The sequence below is a fragment of the Pelmatolapia mariae genome, linkage group LG6 (assembly GCF_036321145.2).
Source record: "Pelmatolapia mariae isolate MD_Pm_ZW linkage group LG6, Pm_UMD_F_2, whole genome shotgun sequence".
Taxonomy (NCBI): Eukaryota; Metazoa; Chordata; class Actinopteri; order Cichliformes; family Cichlidae; genus Pelmatolapia; species Pelmatolapia mariae.
In genome coordinates, this window is record NC_086232.1 from 26,818,277 (window position 1) to 26,843,453 (window position 25,177).

Consider the following 25,177-nt stretch of genomic DNA (forward strand, 5'->3'; position numbering starts at 1 on the left):
TCATTTTGCACTTTTCTCTGCGCATCATTCTGGTACAAGTTCATCTTGGTTTCATCTGTCCAAATATTTTTTTTAATTTTTATTTACAAAACTGCAGGCTTTTATGTTTGTTTGTTTTTTGACAAATTCTAATCTGACCTTCCTGTTGCTGAATATAACCAGTGGTCTGCACCTTGCTGTAAACCCCTTGTATTTCAAGGTGTCTGTTGATATTAGAGTTTGACAATGACACCTCCTCAAGTTTTGGACTTGATTAGATAATATGATGTTGTTTTTAATGGTGTAAATAATTTTGTCACCATGCATGTACTGCTGAGCTGTTCCGTACATTAATTCTTTTTAAGAATACATATTGTTATCTTGATGCTCATCTAGTTAAGGAAATCCTAGACAGTTGATTCTCTTCATTTGGACGGAGTGTTTTCAGTAGGAGAAATGTGTCGTCACTCATCCAAGTTTTTTCTTCAGTCTTTTCCAAGTGAAGAAGTCTTTTTCTGTCTAATGACGATCTTCTTTGCTTGCACTTGAGATTATTTTTGGATTCATATTTAAAATTGCAATGAAAAGCTATAAAATAAAAATTAATCACTTTGAATTGACTTCAAATATCACTTCATTTCTTATGAAACAACAAGGGAGCAGGCCTCACCTGGCCATGAACTGCTTGTGAGTCAATTGTCCCATTAATTTTTAACCTCTGAAATTGTAAAACCTCTCAAATTAAAGCTGAAAGTCTGCACGTCAATCGCATATTGATTGATTTACAATCCACAGTGGTGGTGTACATTAAAACTATAAAAAGAGCATCTTTTTCCAATAAATTATGGACCTCACTGACACAGTATGTAACATCATTATAAACAACAAAGGCAACAACACACAGGTGGTTATGTGAACATTCAGAAGAGAAATCATGACAAAATTCTAAGAACTTGATCATGTGTTTTTATTAAATAAAGAATAAGTTACAATAATAAGACATAATGTAAAAATAACTCCATACAACACTGGAAATCATACATGAGTGTGTCACAGCAACTTTGTGAGAAGTTGTTAAATAAATGTACATTGCGAGTTTTCACTGAGTGACAGGGCTGGGTGATACGTGTGTGCGTGGGGGCCATCAGCTTAGTTTGGGGGTAAGACAGCAGCGCTTTACCTTATGATATATCAATTAAATTTACACATCACACATTCAGAAACACAGTAACTGTGAGTGGATGTGAAGTTGCAGGAATGAGTGAACCGACTGGCTGTAATCAAATGGGCAATATTAACACAAGCATGCACACAAACACAGTAGGAAGAATGGTTCATTAACACGGTTTCAGATTTCTGCTCGAAAACCTCTGACTGCACTAAAATCACGGACAACTACTACCATACTGTTGCACACACTTGATTTCAAAATCATACAAATACATATGATTGATTAAAAAGGCTGAATGGATTTAAAAAAAGATTGAGATATGTTAAAAGATTTGTAGTTTGTGTTCTAATGCAGACAGCATGTGGCAGAATATCATATTTAGTTCCTGAAGAAAACCTGGTAAACACCATGGCAATGTTATAATATTATGAAAAGAGTGATATTATCAAAGTTTTTTGTAAACCCAATGTCTTTGCTGCTGACAGCAGAAGAGTAAACTTCATCAGAACTGGATGTGACATATTTAAGAAAAAAAATCTCAGCAGTCAGAACATCTGGGGCAGACGGAGCTGCTCCAAAGCTGTTTAACTTCTTTAATGTGGCAGCGTGCTGCCACCAAGTGGTGCAGAGCAGGAATTGAATATTAATACAAATATATCAAAAATATTTCAATTCTCCTGCTCTCCTGTGTGCAAAAAAAGATGCGATGACCAAACCAGTGATGGGATTTCTTTCGGGTTTAATATAATATTTTATTGAATGGCTACTTGCTATGAATGGTAATGATAAAGAAAAAAACAACAACCAAAAATATTTAAACAAAACAACGTTTGCACTGACAGTAGTGGCTCTCAAAGACCAAAAACAAGTCATTCCAGCTGAGAAAGCTTGTATATGCAATTTGTTATAAATCCTGCATCTATTGCCTGTCAACTATTTAAACAGGAAACATCTAACAAAAATCAGTCTGAACCTTGATAAAATATGCATGGTGGAACTGCAAGAGCACAGCTCACTGCTGCAAGTGAACACAGATGCAGTTTCCTGTATGAGCACCATGCTGAAACAAAACACGGTGAGCTGCATCTGCATGAACAGCTAAATTTGTGTTTGTTACCGTGAATCACTGAATCGGCAGCGAGCAGTCACTCACCATGTGCACTCCTTATAAACTGCATTTTACATGTGACTAATGCTGTAACTCTTCAGTCTTAGTATGCAGGCCTGTGTGAGTAAACTCTTTGAAAATCTTAAAATCAAACTTCAACAGGGCAAAGGAATATCAGAGAAAGTTCATTATTTTCCTTCGTGGACTCGGTTATTAAAGAAGGCAGCACAGCTTGTAATGTTCGTTAAACCCTCTTGACAGTAAAGCCGCTGGGATTCTTCCTTTAAATGAACAGCTGCTGCTGAGAATTTAAAATTGGCAATTTCAACAGAGCCAGCCGCAGAGCCGGCTAATGCACCGTTGCTACACAGGAATTATGATTTTAATATTTAGAGCAAATCACTTTGTTTGTCTAAACTCGGCTGTCAGTTGCTACACAACACACAGGCTTAAAAATCAGCCTCCTGTACACGAGAGACACGAGCACTTTCCATGTACACTCTGAACAATGAGAAAAGGCGCTGGCAGTGGAAAAAACCTTACTTCTATAATGGCACTAAGTCTCCGGCCGTCCTTTCCTCCAAACACTCACTGGGATGAATGGAAAATGGTAACAGAGGGGTTTGATATGCTTGGTGGGGAAGAATATGAAGAAAAGGATGGGTGGAGTTTGGGGATTAAATGACACCAATTCAACACATTAATTTTCTTTTCCACGCATGCAGCAATGCTGTGGTGATAAGGATTATAGTATTTTGTAGATTCATCTATTGGACTCATTGTTTTCACTCTCTCTCTGACTACAGGTTGCTCTCCTGGGTATCAGCGGACGATATGGGGTGCAGACCTCCGTTCTCATTCAGTCTCTTGGCACGGTACGTTTCATAGTGAATGTTATGAGTGACTTCCTTCAGATCCTGCAGGTGAGACCTGCAAAAGATGAATGTAAATACAGAGAGTGGGTGAGTTATTAGTTAAGTACGTTCATTTGACAGAGGAAGGGATAAGAGTTACTGTGTTTTGAAATACAGTATTGTTGTTCTTGTGTTGTGGTAATAAAATGGTAAAATCCTCCACAACTGCAAACACAAGAAACAATCAAAGAAAATTGCATAGTCTTATATTCAAAAACCTCTTTGAAAACATTTCACATTTATTATAATAAAAGTGCTTTAATTTTTTTTTAGAGAGGAAATAACTTTAATCGCTTTATCAAATAGTTGATCAGGACCCATCTTCATAAAACTATAATTAATTAATGTAATTTATTTTAAATGTGAATATTTGCTCTTTCTGTGATGTTAAACTATCCCAGTTTATCAGAACAAAAATCCACCCTACAAATTTTAACTGTTTTTCTGACGTTTCAGAGACCAAATGGTCACTTAAACAAAATTTATACTCACTGGCCACGTTGTTAGGTACACCTGCTCAACTGCTTGTTAACACAAATATCTAATTAGCTAATCACATGGCAGCAACTCAATGCATCCAGGCACGTAGAAGTTCAAATTGAGGATCAGAAAAGGGAAGAAAGGTGATTTAAGTGACTCTGTATTTCACAAACTGCTGAGCTGCTGGGATTGTACTACACAATCATAACTAGAGTTTACAGAGAGTATTCTGAAAGCAAGAAAATATCCACTGAGTGGAAATTCTCTTAGAGAAAAAGGTTTGTTGATGTCAGAGAACAGAGGAGAGTGGCCAGACTGCTTCAAGCTGGTAGGAATGCAACATTAACTCAATTAAATAATTGTTATGACCCAGGTATCCAGAAGAGCATCTTTTAATGCACAGCACACTGAATCTTGAAGCAGATGGGGTGCAGCAGCAGAAGAGCACTCTAGGTGTCACTTCAGCAATGCTAGAAACAGGAAACTGATGCTGCAGTTTGCAGGGGCTTACAAAACAATGGAAAATTAAAAAATGTCATCTGGTCTGAAGAGGGCTGATTTCTGCTGCGACATTCAGATGCTAGCATCAGAATTTTGGCCTTAACATCCTGAAAGCATGGATACACTCTGCCTTGTATCATCAGTTCAGTCTGGCGGTATTGGGCAACCTAATACTAGCATTGTGTACCTAATAAAGTGACCAGTTACTGGAGATCAATACATTTGTGTTACTGTTAAAATGCTGAGAAAGTTTACTAATAGAGAAAAGTGATTTTTTTTCTTTGTTTTATTTGATTTCTTTATTCCACTTTTTTGCATTATTATTTAAAACCATGCTTTAAAAGAAAGTTTTACCTGATCAGAAAATCTCTCAGCTGAGCAAACTCACAATGGTTTGGATTTTCAACTGCACAAAGCAGAAAAACAGAGACAGAAATCCATCAACATCAGTCCTGTGTATAAAAACAAACAGAGAAACTCGTTCATGGAGAGCGTTTGACTCACCCTCCACAATTCCCCACGCTGTCTTCCTCCCCAGAACCCGTTTGCCGTTCACTTGATATTCTTTGTCACTCCCCACCACAGCAAAGGGCATCGCCTCCTGTGAACAGAGACATTTGAACATGGTTCAGTGTACCGAAGAGGGCTACGCGAGGTTTATGGGATGAAACAAATGCACCACATGCCCAAGTGCCCTGGCATTCTGCTTAGAGGACTCGCTGCATGTTTGTGAAATTGGCTGGGTTAAAGCTGAGTATCAAAGATTCATTCTAATGCCAAGGAAGAAAATCGCTCGACAAATATCGCGTGAGACAAAGAACACAGCGACTTACTCTGATTTTATCGTTGTCACTCTTGTCTTCCATGTCATCATCAAACTCTTTTTGTGGGTAAAATTCAATCCCGCTCATCTCCAGCTCCTTCCTTACCTGGAGTGCAGACAAAAGCAAGGAAAAATGAATTTAAAAAAACCATTAGTCACACAGGTACCCAACACTGCACAAAGGACCAACAGTCTTTTTTAATTAATTCATTCAGTTTTTCTCTACTGGGAAACAGCCAGGACAGACTTTTACCAGCCCCTTGTGTATTTTTACTGGCCTACAACCAGGAAAATTATTTCAAATATTGCTAGCTTAATTTATAAACCTACCAGAGATTAATAATCTATTAGTAGATTTATATTTAATATTATAAATCTATGTCAGAAATTTAATTAGTAACTGAAACTTTAAAATACATGTAGTGGAGTAAACACCGAATCCTGGGGTGGATGGCTATTATCAGCAAAGCATACAAGAAATCTGGGAAATTGAATTGAATTGAATTTCTTAGCAAATTAAACTAATACTTTATCTGCACACAGATGTTCTTTTAGCTCCTTCTTAATTCTGTTGCGTTGGATGGACAGGAACAGGTAAAAAATACTGCATTTCTTCACATTTTAAACTATCTGAACAGTCGGTTTGATGATTGACTTTTGTTGGTATTTTCAGGTGTATGACTTTACAGGTAAATCCACTGGTGGAAACACTGTCTCTGGACCAAATTGCTAGTGGCTGGCAAAGAGTTTGCCCAACATACTATGTTTACTGGCCTTGGGATCATTAAATAAGACTTAAAAATTAGTGCCTGAGACCATGAAGTGATCAGAAAAAGGTTTACTGAAGTTCACTGAGGTTCTGGATGAGAAGTCAAATCACTGAGAAAATGGACTTCTTTTTGCAACCAAAGGAGTCGCCCTCTGCTGGCGATTACCCAGTATGCAGGTGTAATACACTTTTTAGCTGTAGAGTTTAGTAACTTGGATCCACTGCTGGTATAAAATGTTTATTACAGCAGCCTTGCACACTCATCAGTAAATATCTATGAAGAAAGACATTTTGAAGTCAGATTATTGGTGAAACTCACCCTCTGCTTGAACTCTTGTCTCTCCTCAATGGTCAGTGTATCTGCTTTGGCAATGACGGGAATAATGTTGACCGAGTGACTCAAGCGCTTCATGAACTCAGTATCTAGCTGTCGAAGACTGAAGCAGAAGGACAAATAATTACAGTGAGTCACGAGGGCAGATATAGGAGATGTGGAAGCTCATAAACACTGAATAAAAGAAGGAGGCGTCTGGAATTCATTTGTCATTTCTCATACGTCTCATTACCTTTCCTTGGCCTTGCAGTGATTACAAAAGACTTACAGTGAGAATTTTTTCTTTTTTTCAAGTGGGCTTATCATTGAACGAAGGTTGTGTCCAAGCTCTTGTTTGCCTGCACATAAGACATCCTGTCGGTCTCAATTACCCTGGCTAAGAAAGATAAGATACGCTGGCAGTAATACACAAAAGACTGTATCCACTTATCCATTAGAGAGCAATTTCACACTTGTCAGCAGGAGCTAATTGTGAAAAGGAGAGAGAGGTGTGTGCTGTCTGCAATATAAAGTAGCACACTCAATTTAGGGCTTTGATAATGTGAAATTAAATGTTTTTTGAATAAAGAGACATTAACACTGTGAGCTTTGTGTGTGTGTGTCTCACCAGCATACAGTGCATGAATGTGTGTGTGAATGGGTGGATGACTGAATGTGTAAAGCGCTTTGGGGTCCTTAGGGACCAAGTAAAGCACTATACAAATACAGGCCATTTACCATTTACAGATTACTTAAAAAAAACCCCACATCCCTTAAAGAATCAGATACTTAATGATGGTCTGAGTGATTTACTTCCATACAGCCAAAGCTTAACTTACGAGTGTCCAGTTGGGGAGATAAAATAGAGACAGCAGTGCACCCTGGTGTCTGGGATTCGCTTCTTTCTGGTGATGTTGACCTCCTCCTTCAGGAACTTCTCATACTGCTCATTGATGTATTTGGAGATGGGTTCCCAGCTGTGGATACAACAGAAGCAAAACATCACCGAATCAGGAAAAAACATGTTTGAGGGAGCACTGATTCACTCCTAAACTTTGAATACAGTTTTTAAGATGAAAGGTGGAGATTTTTCCTCGGTGATATAAGGCAGTTATTATGACATTTATGATGCTTTAAAAGTGCCGGAGCTAGAAATCTCACCAGTTGTCGTTATTGATTTGGTCTCCGAAGCCCGGAGTGTCGACAACTGTCAGCTTCATCTTCACACCACCCTCTTCAATAACTAAAAAGAAAAAAAAAACATGTTCACACAAAGAAATCAGCAAAATAAATAATAACAGCTTCAAGTCTTCTGGGAAGGTTTTGCACAAGGTATAGGAGTGTGTTTATGGGAATATGTAACCATTCTTTCAGAAGCACATTTGTGAGGCAGTGCACTTGACATGCAAATCTTTCTTTTTTGAACAATGGCCATAGATACAAGTGATACAGTGAGGTAAGGTAGTGCATGCTCCTCCATGAAATGCCTGCCAGGAAATGGCTTCTGCTTTTCAAAGAGAGCATCAGAGAAAACTGACTGTTTACCAGTGGCAATAAAGGCAAAGACCAGCTCTTTTAGATAAACAAGACAGTGGCAAAAGCAGTTCAGGAGATGCCAGGGGTCTGGGCAGCGTCTGCATCATTTCAAAATGTTCTTAAGGATAATGTGACGCAGTCTGTGCAACTACCAATTCCTGCACAGCCAACATCCTCTAACATCCAATAACTGAAGGAATTTCACATAGAAAGTCGCGGAAAGCTGATCCCAGAGTCTCTTGGGCAATTACACACCTACAAGAAGTTATTTATGCTGAAGGGGGCAAAGGTAGTGTCTAAACCAAGGATGTACTTACCTTTACCACAGAAGAAGAACACATTTAATGTTTTTATTTAAAAATAAATAAAAACTTGAATATTCAACATAATGACTGAATGTTCGTGTTTGCCATAATCACACAAACAGCAAATACAATATTAATAGTCTGGCCAGAATTTTTTATGCTTCGTCTCCTGGCATAATAATATCAGGCCACTGTCATCCGCAGGCAATGGGAGCATGATCACGTAAACTGTAGCAGCCCACGGGCTCGACATGTCCCTACAGTTTCCTCGGGAGCTCGTAAGTCGTCAAGGACATGTGCAAATGGCAGTTAGGCTGCTTTGCCAGTCCCAGAAGGCATAATGAGCACAGGCTTGAATGCTACATACTGAGCTGTCTGCCACAGTGAGGATTTGATACTAATAGTGGGGGAGGGGCACCAAAATATGACATTTTCAAATGTTATACAGAGTAGCTGTAAACAGCGATTCGTTTGGGCTGCACTGTGGATAATTTAAAACTTTATTCAAATCAAGCACACGGCTGACTGTCGCTGCTTGCCCCTGTTACCTGAGTGGAAAGCTTCTCAGTTACACGGATGTTCTACAAGAACAGCTTTCTGATTCCTCATCCTGTAACTTTGAAAGTGAGCCACAAATTGAGCTATGTTTACATCTTTGCATCAGCTGTCAGGCTGATCTACGGTTGTTACCATGGAGACATAACTCTGAGCTCTGAGGTTGTCTCGCATTGTACTCACAAATACTTTGAGATTTAAATTGGGTCATGTTTGGTCCTAGCTTTGATCAGGCTCTACAAAACTGAGCTCAGCGATGTGGTGCTGTGTGACTCCTGTGAAATATGACCGACTGCCCGCACTCTCAGAAACTTCACTGAGGTTAAGTAAGACCCTTTTAAACCCTCAGTCAGTCAAACAACAGTGAAATGAAAGTACACGCAGCACGCCAGCAGATCTTAAAATGATAGTGAGCAACACCCTGCAATATGTTGGCCCTGAGAGGTCAAATGCACTGGAGCTTAAAAAAACACTGTTATCACTCATCTGCCTGCTATCCTGGGTGTTCAGCTGCTATGATCTATACTTTTCAACACATCCACTTTCCCATGCTGTCAAACTCAATACTGACATCATTGCTCTTGCCCAATCATCTTCTTGCTTGCCTTCAGCGAACCAATAAGCCTGCATTCTGCATATTTTAAATCTCTGCAACCCACTTCCTCACCATCTCAGAGCTCCATCCAAGCCTTCATCTTCATCCTCACCACCACCAGTGTCTGGACTCTGGATGCTGGGATTCTGTCCTGCTATGATGGGTCTAATTGCCAAATATTATAACTGATTCTGTATCTCAAAAAATCACGTTTAATTCTTCCAAAGGATTTCTTCTTAATGAATCTGTGTATTGGAGAAACAATTACAGACAGAAAGACAGAATAAACTATATGCAGCAGCCGACCAAACAAATCTGCCATACAATCTAAACGTTGGATACGAAAATAACACCAAAAAGTTTTAATACAAAATTGAAGCTCCTTTTTAATCTGTCAAACTCCAAACAGCTTGAGCATCAGTTCCAACATCACAGCACATGTTCATCAGTGCCAGTCTACTCAGTCCCTTGTCATGCGTTCGACCTCATATATGCATTCACTGACAGTAGATATGTTCAACAGCAGCTCTCATTGTTCACACTCCACATCAGCAACTTTGTATTTACTTCATAACTCATAAAACAATTGAAATCTAACAGTGTCATATTTTTTTTTTAATTTAGTACTAAAAATGCGAACCACAACACGAGTTATAGCCAGCAATGATAACACCAATTATTGTCCTTCAAATTTGTTCAGTATTGAACGGCAGAAATTAGGTTTTCTTTTCGGAAGTATGTATAACGAAAGAAAAAAAAACAGCGGCCGACAGCCCTGTAAACAACGATAGACTTGTGCGTAACAAGCAAGCGAATAATGCAGAAAACAGATTTTTAGACGGGAAACTGTTCTTGAAGTACAGAGAGAGAGAGAGAGAGAGAGAGAGAGAGAGAGCTGTGCATGAAGTGTGATTTTATCGTGGTGGAAGCAAAACAGTAAAAGTAAGAGTGAATTCATGACAATGTTTATGTGAAGCGTAGTTTGGATCTTCTTTTGCTGCTGGTTCGGTCAATATTGTTTGGAGCGAGATAAAACTAACAGCTTTAGAATCAGCGCAAAAAGGGCGTAAACACAAAGCGCAGATGCGCCGACAGATCAGAATCAGCGAGCTGTCGGCTTTCAGCCCCGACCGTGTCCGTGCCGTCAGGTGAGAAAGGCGACATCTCACTGATTCTGATCCGCGGGTCCGTGCTTTGTGTTTACGTCTTTGTGCAGAATCCGTGTTCCTGCTCTCATTTACTGTCTTAGCTGTTTGGTGGTTGTTGAAATTTTGTGAGGTTTCACCTGAGATTCTGACGTTTCGGGCAAAATAAATTTATATTAAAAAATCGATTCAGGATTTTAATGAATCGATTTCACGTTATCCAAGCCAGAATCGATTTTAATCGATAAATCGATTATAAAAACCCACCCCTAATTTGCAGCATAACATTACTGAGACGAGGTGGTCAAAAATGCATCTCAAGCACATTAACCAATTATGAATGCAAAGATAGGCTCTGCTGTTCTTAAAAAACAAAACAAAAAAACAAACCTATACTGGTGGGACTGCTGCTGGTGGTGCCTCTGCTTACAGTATGTACGTGAAAAAATATCTACACTAAAGAACAACAGCCACAAGCCTGTGAGAGGAAAACTCCTTTCCTCCATTTTGAAAAGCCCTGCAGTCATAGCCATCACGCCTGAGACTGATCAACATGAAGTCGTCAGCAACCTAGTGCAAATCCGGAGGTCAAGGAGGTGAAGAAGAATGTGCACGGGCTGAGACTAAATGCCATTCATTATGAATTAGTCCGAGACGTCCATCATAAATGAGACGTAAAAATGAGGTCATGCTGTTCACTACGTCAGTGTAGAAATATCAGAAGCCTATTTTACTTGATGTTGTGTTATAAAACATGCTGACCCAGCCTTAAAAGGTAAGCTCACAACTTCCCAAGTCTATCCTAAAACACTATAGCTATTTTGTTTTGCTGAAATTATTCCACCACTGTACTTTCAAAGTAAACAGGGCGGCAGCAGAAATCTGCAGTCTTTAGTATAAGCAAAAGCATATTCAAAGGATTATCTTAAGTGTGCATGAAACTCCAGCAGCCTGAGATTGACAAATCCAGTGGATATCCACAAGGCAAAGTATTTTCTTTTTTACAAAAGAACACAAAATATCCAAACAAACAGTTTTAGTTTTGTTTTTTTAAGTTGGCTTGAACATCAAAGTTAACCACAAACAGGAGAGGAAGCATAAAATAACAATAAAGATAAAACAGTTTGTTTTGTATATTCTTACTATTGTCTTTGTTGCAGAGGCTAAGCTAAAGGACAAACAAGCACAAACAGCAGTGACCACATTAGAGGTTCTTCCACATGCTTTTAACACTGCCTCCTGGTGACAGCATGCAGCAACAACATGTAGACATGTGTGCAAATCTCTGCATTGAACCTCGACTACTCAAGTACCATGCCAGGATGATTCAGCACCGCCTGACCTCTACACCTCTGCTGCCAATCAGCTACTATCAGGTCTTTAACCTTGGTTTTCCATCATATTTCTTGATACATGTTCCTGTCAGCTTGTTTTTTTAAATGTTATTATTATCTATTTATTTATTTTTGGATATTGTGCCTTTATAATAATGTATACTTTATTAATACCGCAGGGGATTGCTTAGTCCTCTGCACTTAACCCATTCATTCAGTGAAGCAGTACGCAACTACCAATCCAGTGCCCAGGGAGCAGTGTGTAGAGACAGTACCTTGCTCAAGGGTACCTCAGGGTAGCCGTAGAGTGGATTTAAACCCCCGAGCTTCCGATCATGGGGTGAATATTCTACCTACTGAGCAATTCCTGCCCTTGATTTTGTGCCTGTCTTTAATGAAAAACTTTTCTACATTGTAAACACTGCCTGTAAACCCACAGTGTGCCCAACTGTGCACTGGCACATGACAGCAGAAAACTGAGCAGAGATCTGTTTGCTGTTTTTCAGCCATCTCTGAACTGAATTTCAGCATCTGTTCATTTTTAGAGATTTCGCCAACAGACAGCGATGAAAACCTTCTTTCGACTTTGTCTGTACAGCTACAAAACGCAAATAAGGCAGGTCTCAGCATTGATTTATTTATATGACACATAAGAAAGTTATTACAGAGCAGCTTGAAAAATTAATTCATGACAATTAAATTCCCAGCACACGGACAGTCGAAAACAGCAAGTGATTAAAAGTGCCTGCAGGAGAGGCAGAAGTTGGCCCATCCTTCAGCTGCTCAGATTTCTTGGCAGCTTCCAGGGTGCACTGATGAACTATAAGTAGGCTATGTGGGACTTTTAAGAACATGGCCAAAGATTGTTAATTTTCTCTCTTTAATTAAGTGCTATATAAATGCCTGGCTCCAAAGAAAGAGCAGCATCTCTGTCCTTGCACTCACCGTGAGACACTGCCTTGATCTCCACAGTTTTGGGGATCTTCTCATCACGAGCCCATCCTGCACTCCTCCTGCTCACTTGGGACTTGAATAAGGTGTTCACCAGGGTTGACTTTCCCAGACCACTGTGACCTGAAGTGAAAGGCAGAAGAATTAAGGTTGGAGCACCATAGAGGCAGAAAGTGTCCAGGCATAAAGCAAGTCTACTGTGACGTACCTACTACCATGATATTGAAGTCAAAACCCGTCTTCATGGTCTTCTTCCTCATCTGCTCAATGATGGTGTCGATACCAATGTATCCCAGCAGAGTGGATCCCCCGCTGGAGCTGTGGGAGCCACCGTGACCATGACCGCCGCTGTGTGGTGCAGCGTGACTTCCAGCGTGACTAACGCTGTGTCCTATGCCATGACCCACGCTGTGACTGCCACCGTGGCTCGGACCATGACTTCCAATGGGAACTGGAATGGCGCTCGGTGGGGGAGCAGAGATGCCGCCTCCTCCGACACCCAGGCCCTGGGGTGGGAAGGGGCTAGAAGGAGAAGGAGCCCCCACGTTTGGGGGTTTGGCAGGGACAGCTGGTTTGGGTCTAACCTCTGGAGGAACTATGTCTGACATGTCTACAGAAAAGGAAGGAAGATGAAAATAAGTCACACTGAAAAAATGACGAGGAAGTAGGTCAGTGGATCAGCCGAGGCCTCTCCTCTAGTTACTCGTTCTACATTGAAGAAATGGGTTATTGCAGCAGGCTTCGATTACCCAAACAACAGAAAAATCCTCACATTCATCTAGTCAGGCAAACACTGCTTTGTATAATTTGTGTAGTTGTATAATTTGCTTCCCAGATTTTGATGGTTATGATGAAAGGTGCTTGTAAAACGAACATTTTATCTGTTTATTTTAAAAATATGAAGCTGGAGCTATACAAACATTATGAGGTGAGCAAAATCAGATGTTTAAAATAAAGTTTTCCTTGAAGAGCGCCTACTGTGCTCATTTCCAACTCCATGCTGTTATTCTTAGACTCTACTAGAGTAGCTTTGCATGATTCACAGTTCAGAATACTGTTTCTTTACTTTAAAGTGACTCTCAGTTACCTCTTATTTCATCCACTGTCTGAAATACTATTTTAGCCCTATTCTCTCCCATAAAGTCTTCTTCTCATTGGCTGCCCCTTGTAAACAAAAGGGATTTGTGTTCTCATGTCTGAGATGAGCATATTAGGAACATCTTCTGTTTTTGACATTATACAGAGGCATTGAAAAAGGACTGAAAAGGAGAATACGTTATGATCACAGTTTATGAACTCCTCCCCTTCCTCCTTCCTAAAAAAATCTGGTACTGACTGGAGCTGTGGTACTCAAGGCTAGCAGACACATGGAGTTTAGGTATGAAAAATGTAATTAATACATAACTGTCACTTTCAAATTTCATAACCATGTGAACTGTATTAATGAATGAATGAATTAACTAGCTGATTAAAATAAAAGTAAAGAGAAGTTGAAGAGACTTAAATGTGGCTAACATTTTTTTCTTCGTCAGTTATGTAATAAAGTAAACACCTTTGAGTTTTCAATCAAACAAATCAAGACATCTGAAGGTCCCAACGTGGACACAGATGTATATTTCAGGGGGGATGCAGTCCACTGCCTCATCCGACCCAAACCCCACACAACAAAAGCACAAAAGAAAGCTGATGACTGAGAAGAAAAACTGCTATAACATCATTTGTTTCTTTTTTACCAACAGATAGATGTTATGTCTGCGCTAATATTTCACACACATCCATATACAAAAAGAAAAGCTGAAGAATATGACAGAGATGGAAGGAAAGGGGAGAGGGAAGTCCAAGTCTGAAAGCAAAATAGCTCTGAGACACAGTATTTGAGTTTAGCAGCATAGTTTCTAGTTTAAAAATAAGATTCATCTTCAGATTAATGCTGCCTGTCCTTTTTGAGTTTGCTTCAAAGGTTGAGATAAACCTTATTCCTAAAAGTGTGCAGAATGTTTTGAACATAAGCAGAAATCTTGATGAAACACAGATCAGCTGTTAAAGTCCAGGGGTTAATAAATCAATTTATAAAAAGATGACTCATGCACAGTTTGAGCTTGAACATAACATATGAGACAGAACTGAATCAACTCATTATGCTCACATCTAACCACAAGAGTCCACACGACCTTAAGCATTTAACTCAGCAGGTAGGAAATCAAATGAGAATAGCTGAGAATAATGACTGGAGAGTTAAGCTGTTATTATTTTATTAAGTTATCACATATTACACAGACAGTGTAAACAGTAAAATCCACTATCGGTGTACAGAAGTGCCTGACAGAACCTGAAATTAGGGCACTGTGAATAATTTAATTGATTCCTGGAAATCTAGCATTTATAATCGGGGAAGTTCTTGCACTAATGAGTAACAACTACCCCGAAAGACTGCAGAGGTAGGGCAGCATCTGACCTGACCTGAGTTACAAAAACGCTCCTCTAACCTCCAGACTTCATCACACCCAGGTTGCCCATCTATTATTTCTATCTGCTCAACACAGCAGAGTATGTCTCAGCCCTGATCACCCCCCAAGTGTAGAAATCAATGCCTGACTGAACAAACTCAGGTCTTCTTAATAAAGGTGTCCTCCACTCAAAAAAAAGAAGAAGTCAAAACAATGAAAAATCATTTACATTTCATTTTAACCCCCCAAACTGAACTAACTCTTCTTTTCTTTCACTTTTTCAATGTTTATACAGTGGAATTACAAATACCTCTGAGAGCAACTCTGATGTCGATTTGAAGATAATTTTCTTTTTTAAAATAAAAGAAATTATAATATTTTACAGTGTGATACTTAATAAATAGTTGATACTATAGGGGCAAAGATAATAGCCAGCATTTTTAATATTACGTTGTTGTTTTTTTCAATAAAACTACCAAATTTACAGCAATACAGAACGCCTGAAAGTGTAGAAATCTAACATAAAACAGAAACATATATAGAAATTTCCCTGTCTAAAAAGGCTTTATTTATTAGTTAGCCTAACAAACTTGCATTTAACCAAAAATCCATCCAACAATGGACACACGTTGCTTGACAAAGCTACCCCCTAATTCAGAGGAAGCTAAAGGCTCAGTCACACAAGTAAAAATAGGACGACAACCTCCTTGTATAAATTCCCAAAGCTTGAGCCTGTTGTACATTCACAACTATTTTTGATCTCAAGGTAACTGCACAGGTTGCCTAATACGAGGCAAACTTTCTGCAAACAGTCACAGTCTGACTTGAACTGACTGCAGTCACTCTTAAAGAGATTGTCAAAGGTTTGCTGTCTAATTTATAAATGCAGATACATTGCCAACATGTTATTATCGGTCTGAATGAGTCAATGTCAATTTGCACAACTCAAGGGGACTCGACTTAGCTGGCTGTCAGCTGATTGTATTCTGGTTATTCCTATAGACCTGGAAGGTTGTTGAGCATAAATGTAATAGTTAAATGTGAATTTCTGCTGATTTAGACAACAGTTAAATGATGTATTATTACAGATCGCATGTAACTGCCAACTTCACTCCATTCAATCCCAGACTGATCCCAAACTGATAGCAGACTGACTCTATCTGATATTGACAAAGTTTAACTTTGAGGGCATAATTGGCAATTTTTGTTATTGCAATACTCAGCATAGATGTTAAAAATCGCAATGATACTGTATCGTGAGTTGAGTATTGTAATTATATCGTCTGGTGAGTCCCACCTCAAGTTTTAATCATTAAAAACGAATGAAAACGAAACTAAAATTTGCACTTTGGAAACTCTACTGAAAAAAAGCAAAACAGAAAACTAATTGGAAAAAACAGATATAATAATTCTGGCAGAGAACCACAGATGAAATTACAATAAGCTGTCTTGTCTTTGGGTTGGCAGCAGAAACGTCAGACATGGGACACAAAAATCTCAAAAGCCTGGCCAGAAATGCAAAAAAACCTCTGCGAGCAAGGCTTTGACACCAGTCGGGTCTAAGCAAGAAAAGATGTTTTTGTGAGCTCAGCCTTTAAGTGAAGCAAGCAGTGCAGGCAGATGGTAACAGTAACAGGCAGCAGGCCGAGCCAAGATGTTGATGAGCTTAGTCCTTCAGGGTGTACAGCCTGCTGCCATGCTTTAAGTCACAGTCCTAGATACATGAGTCCTGATCATACATACAGGTCACTGAGGCAGAGGCTGTCACTTTGATTCACTCACTGGCCATGCAGCTCTGCCCCCTCCCTGCAATGCAATTATTTCGAGCTACACACTACAGCAAATGTAGGAAAACTGAAGCGTACGATATCTGAGGATGCTCTGGCTACATGAAGGCTAAAACTGCCTTTTTTTAAAATCCCTGTTTGAAAAAATAATAAAATGGCCAAGCTCATGAAAGTTCAGAGCCAACGTGCTTTAGCATATAACATGAATAAAAGCGCCCTTTTCTGCGTGTTTTAAGTGACTACCCAACGTTAGCTCTACCAAAGCCTGTCGCCCTCATTGTTTCTCTCACCAGTCACGCTGGATAATAACGTTAACGGCTAGCTGCTAGCGTGCACCCGCTAACGGTCGTCACACTCACCAGCTCCCGTTCAACTGACCAAACGAGCTCGTGGAGACAGCGGGCGACCTACAGGCGCTCTGAATTCGAGAAGCAGTAATATCTATCCACCACACTGATAACAATAACAGGAACGCTCATGTAAAGAGGAGTCCGGGTACCTCTCCTTCCCTCTGGCCGTGAGCCCCCTCCTTTTCCGTTACCAAGGCGACAAGAGGACAGGGAGTGGGGAGATGCAGCGCACATGCGCAATATGACTTTATCTCAAAGGGACATTTTTTTTGGGTACAGTGTCTTCTGTCAGAGCTAGAGTATTTATAGCGAGCACTTTGAATTGTGTTATAATCAGTGTCAAGTCCAGACATGGGAGATGATCTTTAACAGTGTTGGTGGAAAAAGAAGATGGATCCTTTACTAATGATGTTGTGAAAAAGTACTTGCCCAATTCCTGATTTATTTTCTCTCTCTCTTTTTTTTCATATGTGCAACATTTGTCACACTTGCCTCTTAAATCGTGAATTATCTGTTTTTAATTCTGTGGCCTGATTACTGCCAGACCTGCTGAATTGAGAAATCACTTAAACAGAACCTACCTGCAAAGTGATGTAGGCTAAAAGATCTCAAAAAGAAATACGCAATGCGACAGAAACAAAAACAGATTTGAAACAAAGTTATTGACATCTATCGGTCTGGAAATGGTTACAGAGCCATTTCTAGGGCTTTGGGATTCCAGCAAATGATGGTGAGAGCCATTATCCACAAATGGAGAAAACTTGGAACCTTCCCAGGAGTAACTGACCAACCAAAATTACTCCAAGAGTGCATTGGTGACTCATCGAGGTCACAAAAGAACCTAGAACAACATCTAAACACCTGCAGGGCTCTTTTGCTTCAGTTTAGGTCAGTGTTTGCGCTTCAACAATAAGGGACTGGGGAAATATATGTATCCATGGGAGAGTTCCAAGGAGAAAAAGATCGCACAGGCTCGTTTGACATTTGTTAAAAAAAACCAAAACCCCAAACATCTTGATGATCCCCAAGACTTTTGGCAAAATATTCTGTGGACTGTGGACTTTTGGAAGTTCTGAGTTCCAACAACATGCCGACAGTCAAACATGGTGGTGATAGTGTGATGTTCTGGGGCTGCTTTGCTGCTTCACAACCTGGAAAACTTGTAGTAATTAATGCAACCATGAATTGTGCTCTCTGTTTTTTTTATAGTCTTTATGATATTCATTTTTGGGTCACTTTAGGAAAAGTCATCAAATTTCAAGCTAAAAGAATGATATTTAAGATTTTTTTTGCTGCGGTCAACTATCAAAATGAGTCAAATTTGACCCTAAACAGTGTGTACGGGTTAATGTAGATGCAAAATTTAACAAAAACATTAGTGCTATATGGGACATTATTCCTGCTGCATTATCGTTCAAGCAGAAAGAGCTTATAGCTTTAATGGCTTTGCACTGGTACATAAACAAGCTCCTAAAGTTTCAAGTCTTGTCTGCAAAGTAACAACTGCATGTCTGCTAAATGCACTGTTTAAAATGTAGAAAGAAGTGCAGTATAGAGAAGTTTTCCCCCAAAGACATTTTGTCACAGCAGGAAAACTACAGTGCTGAATAATTAAAATAATGATGGCTGAATAAGTAGACGTTGTCTGTATGTGCCGCGCTTCCTTTTCTGTGAAGAGACACACTATCAGCTGTGACATGCCGTGAACTAAAGCACTTCAAATTTAATGCAAATGTGCTCTGATGTATCCTGCCACTGGTGGAAGCTCAGTGTGCAATGATTAACAGCGAGTGTAACAGGGCTTTCTGAGGGCTGCGATCCCACGAGAGACCCTGAATCTGAGGGTCTTGTAAGACAGAAAATATATTAACAGATCTAACTGCAAGAAATCTACTAATGAAGACTCCAGATGAAGCTGTTAGTTTAAATTTTCTTTGCTCTGTCAAATACGTCTGGTAGTTTTTCCCTTGTTGGGCCTCAGAAGCTCTCATTTTAACTCATAGGCATACAACATCCAGGCAGTGCTGAGGTACTATGTGTGCTTTGTTTTTCTGTTTAATCTCTACCCTGCTATGTTACGACATGATTTAAGTTTGACACATCAGTTAGTCTGTACTTCCCATTGTTTGTGTGATATTGTGTTGTTATTACTCTTTAGGTGTTAGAGGAAGAAAAATATAGCTGCAGCACCGTACTCACACTTTATCTCCGAGCTGCTCTCCTTTCGTCCCGCCTTCCTTTCTGCATGTTTTCGGTGCGTTTTTGTGTAAAACTGCTTTGGCACATCTTCCTGTGCTATTCACTTTGAAACAGTCTGCTAACCAACTTTGTCACATCTCTCCTCGCCACGTCTGTTACTCTACTGATAAGAAGCGCTGCCTTTAGTCCCTCTGCTATCCTCTTTAACCACCCCCTCATCAGAGTTCCCACCCCCCCTAGAAGTTAGAAAATTATTCAACTCCCACTCCAAATAAAAGCAGGGGCATCAAAGAGGCGCTGTTGCTGGGTTTGTTCTGTTAAAATCTTGCAGGTGACTTGGATATATTTGTACTCACCCACATAAATTGAGCCTGGGTAATACATCGTGACGTAATAGGGGTCTTCTGATTCCTCTGAGAAAAATACTTTGCCTGTTTCAGAGTCATTCAGCTGATTTAGTAGACTGGAAGCTGTTGTTGCTGTTGTTGTCTTTTCCAGGCTCTGGTATACTCTGTCAAAGACCCCCTTTGAGCTTAGGCCAAAACTGTCTGTGCTGAATGGGCAGTGCGCTACAGACGGGGGCCAGCTTGCAACATATTTCTCTGAGGGACATTCTGGTAGCTTTGCTGGCACCCCACGGTGGTCAGGTGGTGCTAACATGTCTGTTTGATTCAATCCTGTGCTGCTGACCTTCATCTCTTTGTGAGGAGGAGACTGTTCCTGATCTAAGCCACGTCTGTGTGACTGAAGGTCAGGTTTCAAAAAGGATCCCCTTTGTGAGGTGGTGCACACACCAGAGGGAGGGTGGGAGGCCTCCTGGGTCTGAGGTACCACCTGACATGTCTTAAGCTGATTTAACCTGTGTGTGCACTGGGAAGCCTCCATTTTCTGATCAGCTTCTCTTGACTGGCAGCTGTAATCCTTTGATAAACAGTGAGACTGATTCACTGCACACCTTGCATCCACAGTTTGACTCTGTGCCTTCGACGGGAACCTGAGGGGTCTCTGTGGGGACTTGATGTTTTGAGATGCACCAGTTTCATGAAAGATTTTATGAGAGTTTCCTGTAATTGTCAGATTATTGTTTTCTTCCTGCTGTTTCCTGGGACGAGAAGCTGATAGAAATGCTGCTTCTGATCTTGTTTCACTGTGCAGGTCGAACCGTCTCCTCCTTGCCTCGATGCTTGGCGAAACGCCTGACTGATTAAAAAGAGGCTCAGTGGAAAAGGATGTTTGAGGAGTCACGGGTAAAGCTGCTTTTTTCTCAGAATACAGTTGCTCATATGGTGGGTGAGCTGAGGTAAAATGTAAGGTCTGAGAGTAATTGCTCTTCTGAGGGTAGTCTTTATATTTTCTTTGAGGACCTGACAGAGTGGCCGGTCCATCAAACACTGACGGAGACTCCCGGTGATCAACGTTAGCAGACTTAATGCCTTTAGAGTTAATGGATATTTGTGTACCTGTCACTCTACTGGGTTGAAATTCCTGGTGCTGATTGATGTTCCACTTTGGTTTAGGTAATGCAGTAATGTCTGTACTCCTTTGCAGAGCCTTTGCTTCATCTTTGGCAGTATTTTCTTTTTTACTTAGTCCAAGTTTGCTTTGCAGAAAGCAAGGATTCGAAGATGTGACCGGGCGTCTGTGGGATTCTGAGTAAGTCTGATGTTGAGACTCTCTGTTCATACGACCTTTTCTCATCTCGGGGTGAGTAAAGTCCAGTAAAGCATCCTGGTCAAGAATTTCATGCTTTATCTCATTTGATTTCTCCGCTTTGACATTACAGATGGGAATCGATTTAGCACGTCTTTCTTTTGCAATAGGAGAAGGCTGTTTTACTGGTGGACCATCTGAGCTTGTCCCTTGGCAAAGGGACGTTGGAGATGGGCTTAGCCTGGGTGTTGGGACTGTCAGAGTTGGAGATACACTTGGCTTTGGTGCTGGCTGGTGCAGTAATGGAGAAAGATCACTCGCCTGTGAGGCGGGAAGATGAAGAGAATCACTTGGCTTTGGTTTGACAGCGGGAAGAGTGGGAGAGGAATTTGGCTTAGGAGAAGGAGAAATGGAGGTGCTGGGCTTTGCAGAGAGAGACTGAGAGCTGCATGTTTTAGGTTTGGTCCTTGGGAGGGTTGAAGCTCTTTCTCCAAGGTTTCTTTGTGAATGCTGACATGATTTACTCCTCGAGGGTGGGCTGGGTGTCTTGGATTCCCAAATTGAATCAAATGATCTGGAAAGAAAAAATGTACCAATAATTGCTAGATTATGTAGCACATAAATCCAAGACAGAAAAACAAACTTCACATTAATTTACCTGTCCGCCGTGTACAGCTTTGTGTTGTGTTTTTCAAAGATAAGTCCCTTCTCATCAAATGATGGGATTTGAATGGCTTTCTTCTTAATGACGGGAGAAGAAAGAGGCAGAGGAGGTGACAAACACACTTTTGGATGCTCCTTTGTTTGTCTGCTGGAGTCAGGTACTCGTGGGATCAAAGGTGCCAGACGGTTAAAAACACTCATTCTGTTTTAGCAAGACAAAGATGCAAAGAAAGACTAATTACATGATGAGAATGAAGAAACTAAGAAAAAAATAACTTGTTTTATATGAATAGAATAGAATAGAATAGAATTCAACTTTATTCCAAACATCATTTCTATAAACACTGTCCAAATTAATAGAAAATGTGGGAATAACATTCTTAAAAAAATACTCAAATTAACTGAAGTGCAAGTTTCAATTTGATTTTTTCCTATTGAATTTTACTTAACACGCAGCACTTCACAATATTAGACCACACAGTGTTAGAGGTAGGACCCAAAAATCAGATAATCAATGTAGAGAGAAACACGGCAACAGCGGGGAGGAAGAACTCTCCACTTAAGGAGAAGGGAGGAAAGAGAAGCATAGAGAGACTGCAAATGACAAACAGGACAGATAACAAACTACAGGGGACAGCAGACGATACATCTGCATTTCAAATTAGATTTAAATCCTTGATGCCTAGTGTGTCATATGTGATACATCAGGTTTTGTGAATTTTAGAGACTTCTATATCATCACTGTAATTTTATCACCTTAAAAAAACCTGAATAAATTTTTATAAAAGTTCTGGAACTAGCAAATACAAAATAAAAATACATGCAAATAATGTTTATTTCATTTAAAAATTGTCAAATGGTTCAATAAACTTTTAATAAATATTAAAGGGGTAAGATAAAGAACAGAAATATCTGCAAACTACACTTATCAAAAGTTTAAAAATCCTACTGTAGTTCCAAAGGAGTGTTAGATTTATTTACTTTAATGGTTTAATGTCATCGATAAGTGCAGGTGAAGCGAATCCAGTGTTAATCTGTTTAAAAATAAAAAAACGTCTAGGAAGTCTAAGCCAATACACCACATTTGATCAACTGACTATGTTTTATTTATATATATTGAAATATTAAATAAGCACTTATGTCTGTACAGAAAATATGTAGTAGGGTTTAAGTACCACATAATTGCATAAAATCGTAGCACTCAAGTTATGTAAAAGTGCAGCACTTTTATGAGTGCATTAAATTACTTTTAAACACTGCAGTCTGAGGCAGCATGGCTGGTATGCACCAACACTGAAAATACCAGCACAAAACAGTGTTTACTATGAAAAAAACAACTGTTTTTTTTTTGTTTTTGTTAGAGCTGCAGAAAAAGACACTGACCTGACGTGTGGTGATGATGCCCCGTGTCTGCTGCTGACAGACTGAGAGAGTAAACAAGGCACAGTGTGTGAGACTCGGCGCAGAGCAGTAGGAAGTAGTGGGCACACGAGTGCCATTCTCTCCATACCTCGACACTGAGGCTTCACTGTTGCACTCCCACGCTGGTGTCTCATTTGATTTGGTTCGTGGGACACTGTGAAGCTTGTCTGATTATAGAGCAAAATATGAGTGACAGAAGCACTCAGATCATTAACTTATGTTTGATGCTTTTATAGAGCCTAGTCACAAAAACATTAATGTCACAGGTGAAATGATGCATCGTACTTCAAACCAGATTAAGCTACTACATCGTCTTCAGCTGCGGAGTCTGGGCAGAATAGTAACAAGGTACTATAGACAAACAACCCCACACCTACAAATGCATTTCATAATAATGTGAATGCACCTCCTCTGACTCTGCTGACAACTACACTGTCAGAGTTTGTTTTTTTCTGCATTACAAGAGAAAATATGAATATCTACGCATAATTTCAAACTGTTGCAGAGCTAGTTTTATCCTCAAACTGCCTTAAATGAAAAAGCCTCTTCTTTACAGACTCTATGCACTCCATGAGTGAGTGACCTTCAAACTCGAAGCATCTACTCTGAGCAGAGTTTAAAGGGCTTTTCAAAAGTGTAGGTGCAGTATTGTAAGCTTTTTTTTTCTTTTTAAAGCTGAAGGTATATATAGAAAGACTGCACTGTAAATGAAAGTCCTGCATTGAAAGTACAAATTTACTTACAAAAATACAGAAAACATGCATTTCAATCTTTGACTGAAGCTCAGATGATATCATAGTTTTAATATTGCTGAATCAAAGCATAAAGAGTATTTTACTGCTCTGGGCTGTCATATTATTTGACTTCAAAGGCTTTCCAAACCAGGGGTTCAACCTACAAAAGAGCCAGGTTGAGATGACTAAGGAGGGCAGAAAATCCAAAGCCCTTTGCTTTTGTGAATATTTTATCTTGTCGGGGCTTAAAAAGTCAGGTAACTTAAAACAGTTTGAGAAATTTTGATGGAACTGCTGACAGTTTATAGATAAAAGGATATCAAGTGACTACTTTAATGTAAGCTTAATGTAAATCCTTAATGGGAAATATTAAGCAAGCCCAGCTGCTGGAGTACAAGCTAGTTAAAATATTACAATATATATATATATATACATGAATTATTTAGAAGCACATAAATCTTTAGACTATATATTTAGGGTGGATATTCAATGCATAGAAACAGCAAATACAAAGAAGTGAGGACTGAGCAGTTTTATTTTTGTATGAACAAAGGAAGCATATGATTCTTAAAAGAGGGTCGTTACACACCCACAGTTTCTCACCATGCTGTCAAGTAAAAACAATGAAAACAAAGCAAAGCAAAGAAAAAAAAAACACTTTACCAAATACTAGGCTATTTGTCAGTCGTCTTGGTCCATCTAGGATAATCTTGGCACCTTAAATGAATCATTTGCATTTATTGGGTACATAACAGTTTAAAGTAAGTCACTAAAAACACACCGTTTTGGCACAGCGGCACTAAACAATCCACATGCGTCTGAGCAGCTGCCACGCCGACATCAGAGAGAGGATTAAAAACCCTCCCCGCTGGCAGCAAAGTCATTGCACTTATGTCGCTCACTTCAGCTAATTAAATGCACAATGTAAGTAAACTTTATGAGATGTGCAAAGTGATTGTCAAAATTACAAAATGCGTGTAAAACTTGGCACAAGTATTGGATGGCGTGAAATTTACAAACACATTTCTAAAGGGCAACACTTCCTCCAATCACCCCACGATCTCTATCTGGATACAGTCTTCTCCGCATTGTGCATTTGGCTTTTTTTTTATTTTTTTTATTTTTCTTCTTCTTTTTTAATTTTTAATTTTTAATTTTTAAGAATGTTAAAAACATCTCTGTTTTACTTTTCTCTCACCTCTACAACGAAAATCAGCAGAGATCAGAGAAAAGTTGGAATGATATAGAACAGGGTTTGCATTATCAGACACAACAGATAATCTCCCCCTCCTTTCTCATCCTTTCTCTCCCATTTTTCTTCCACGGTCGTTTGGATGTTGGCTCCCATCCCACGGGTGTCCCGGCGGCAGCACCCCTGTCCAGATGGTCAGCCGCCCTCCCGCTTCGCCTCGCCCTCTTGATCATATCAGGGCATTGCTATCGTCA

At 39.7% G+C, this 25,177-nt stretch overlaps 1 protein-coding gene across 2 annotated transcripts; it reads right to left on the minus strand.

The window, feature by feature from the left end:
• Positions 1 to 928: 928 nt before the first annotated feature.
• septin3 (septin 3) lies at positions 929 to 19,409 on the minus strand. Of its 2 annotated transcripts, none has more exons than XM_063476431.1 (10): positions 19,263 to 19,409; positions 12,688 to 13,089; positions 12,474 to 12,602; positions 7,220 to 7,301; positions 6,898 to 7,035; positions 6,065 to 6,182; positions 4,987 to 5,082; positions 4,658 to 4,754; positions 4,508 to 4,559; positions 929 to 3,188 (listed from the first exon to the last, which is right to left on the minus strand). In XM_063476431.1, exons 2-10 carry the CDS (start codon positions 13,085 to 13,087, stop codon positions 3,059 to 3,061), a joined length of 1,242 nt encoding a protein of 413 aa, XP_063332501.1. In that variant the 5' UTR covers positions 13,088 to 13,089; positions 19,263 to 19,409; the 3' UTR covers positions 929 to 3,058. The 2 variants fall into 2 exon arrangements, with proteins under 2 accessions (XP_063332501.1, XP_063332500.1); XM_063476430.1 differs by lacking the exon at positions 19,263 to 19,409 and adding an exon at positions 17,073 to 17,254.
• Positions 19,410 to 25,177: the final 5,768 nt, after the last annotated feature.

Excerpts from the sequence above, each read along its gene's own strand:
- septin3 (XM_063476431.1), bottom strand. The coding sequence starts at position 13,087 with ATGTCAGACATAGTTCCTCCAGAGGTTAGACCCAAACCAGCTGTCCCT. Across the intron at positions 7,302-12,473 it reads GATCAAGGCAGTGTCTCACG|TTATTGAAGAGGGTGGTGTG; the intron begins GTGAGTGCAAGG and ends TTTTCTTTTTAG. Across the intron at positions 4,560-4,657 it reads AGCGTGGGGAATTGTGGAGG|TTGAAAATCCAAACCATTGT; the intron begins GTGAGTCAAACG and ends TGCTTTGTGCAG.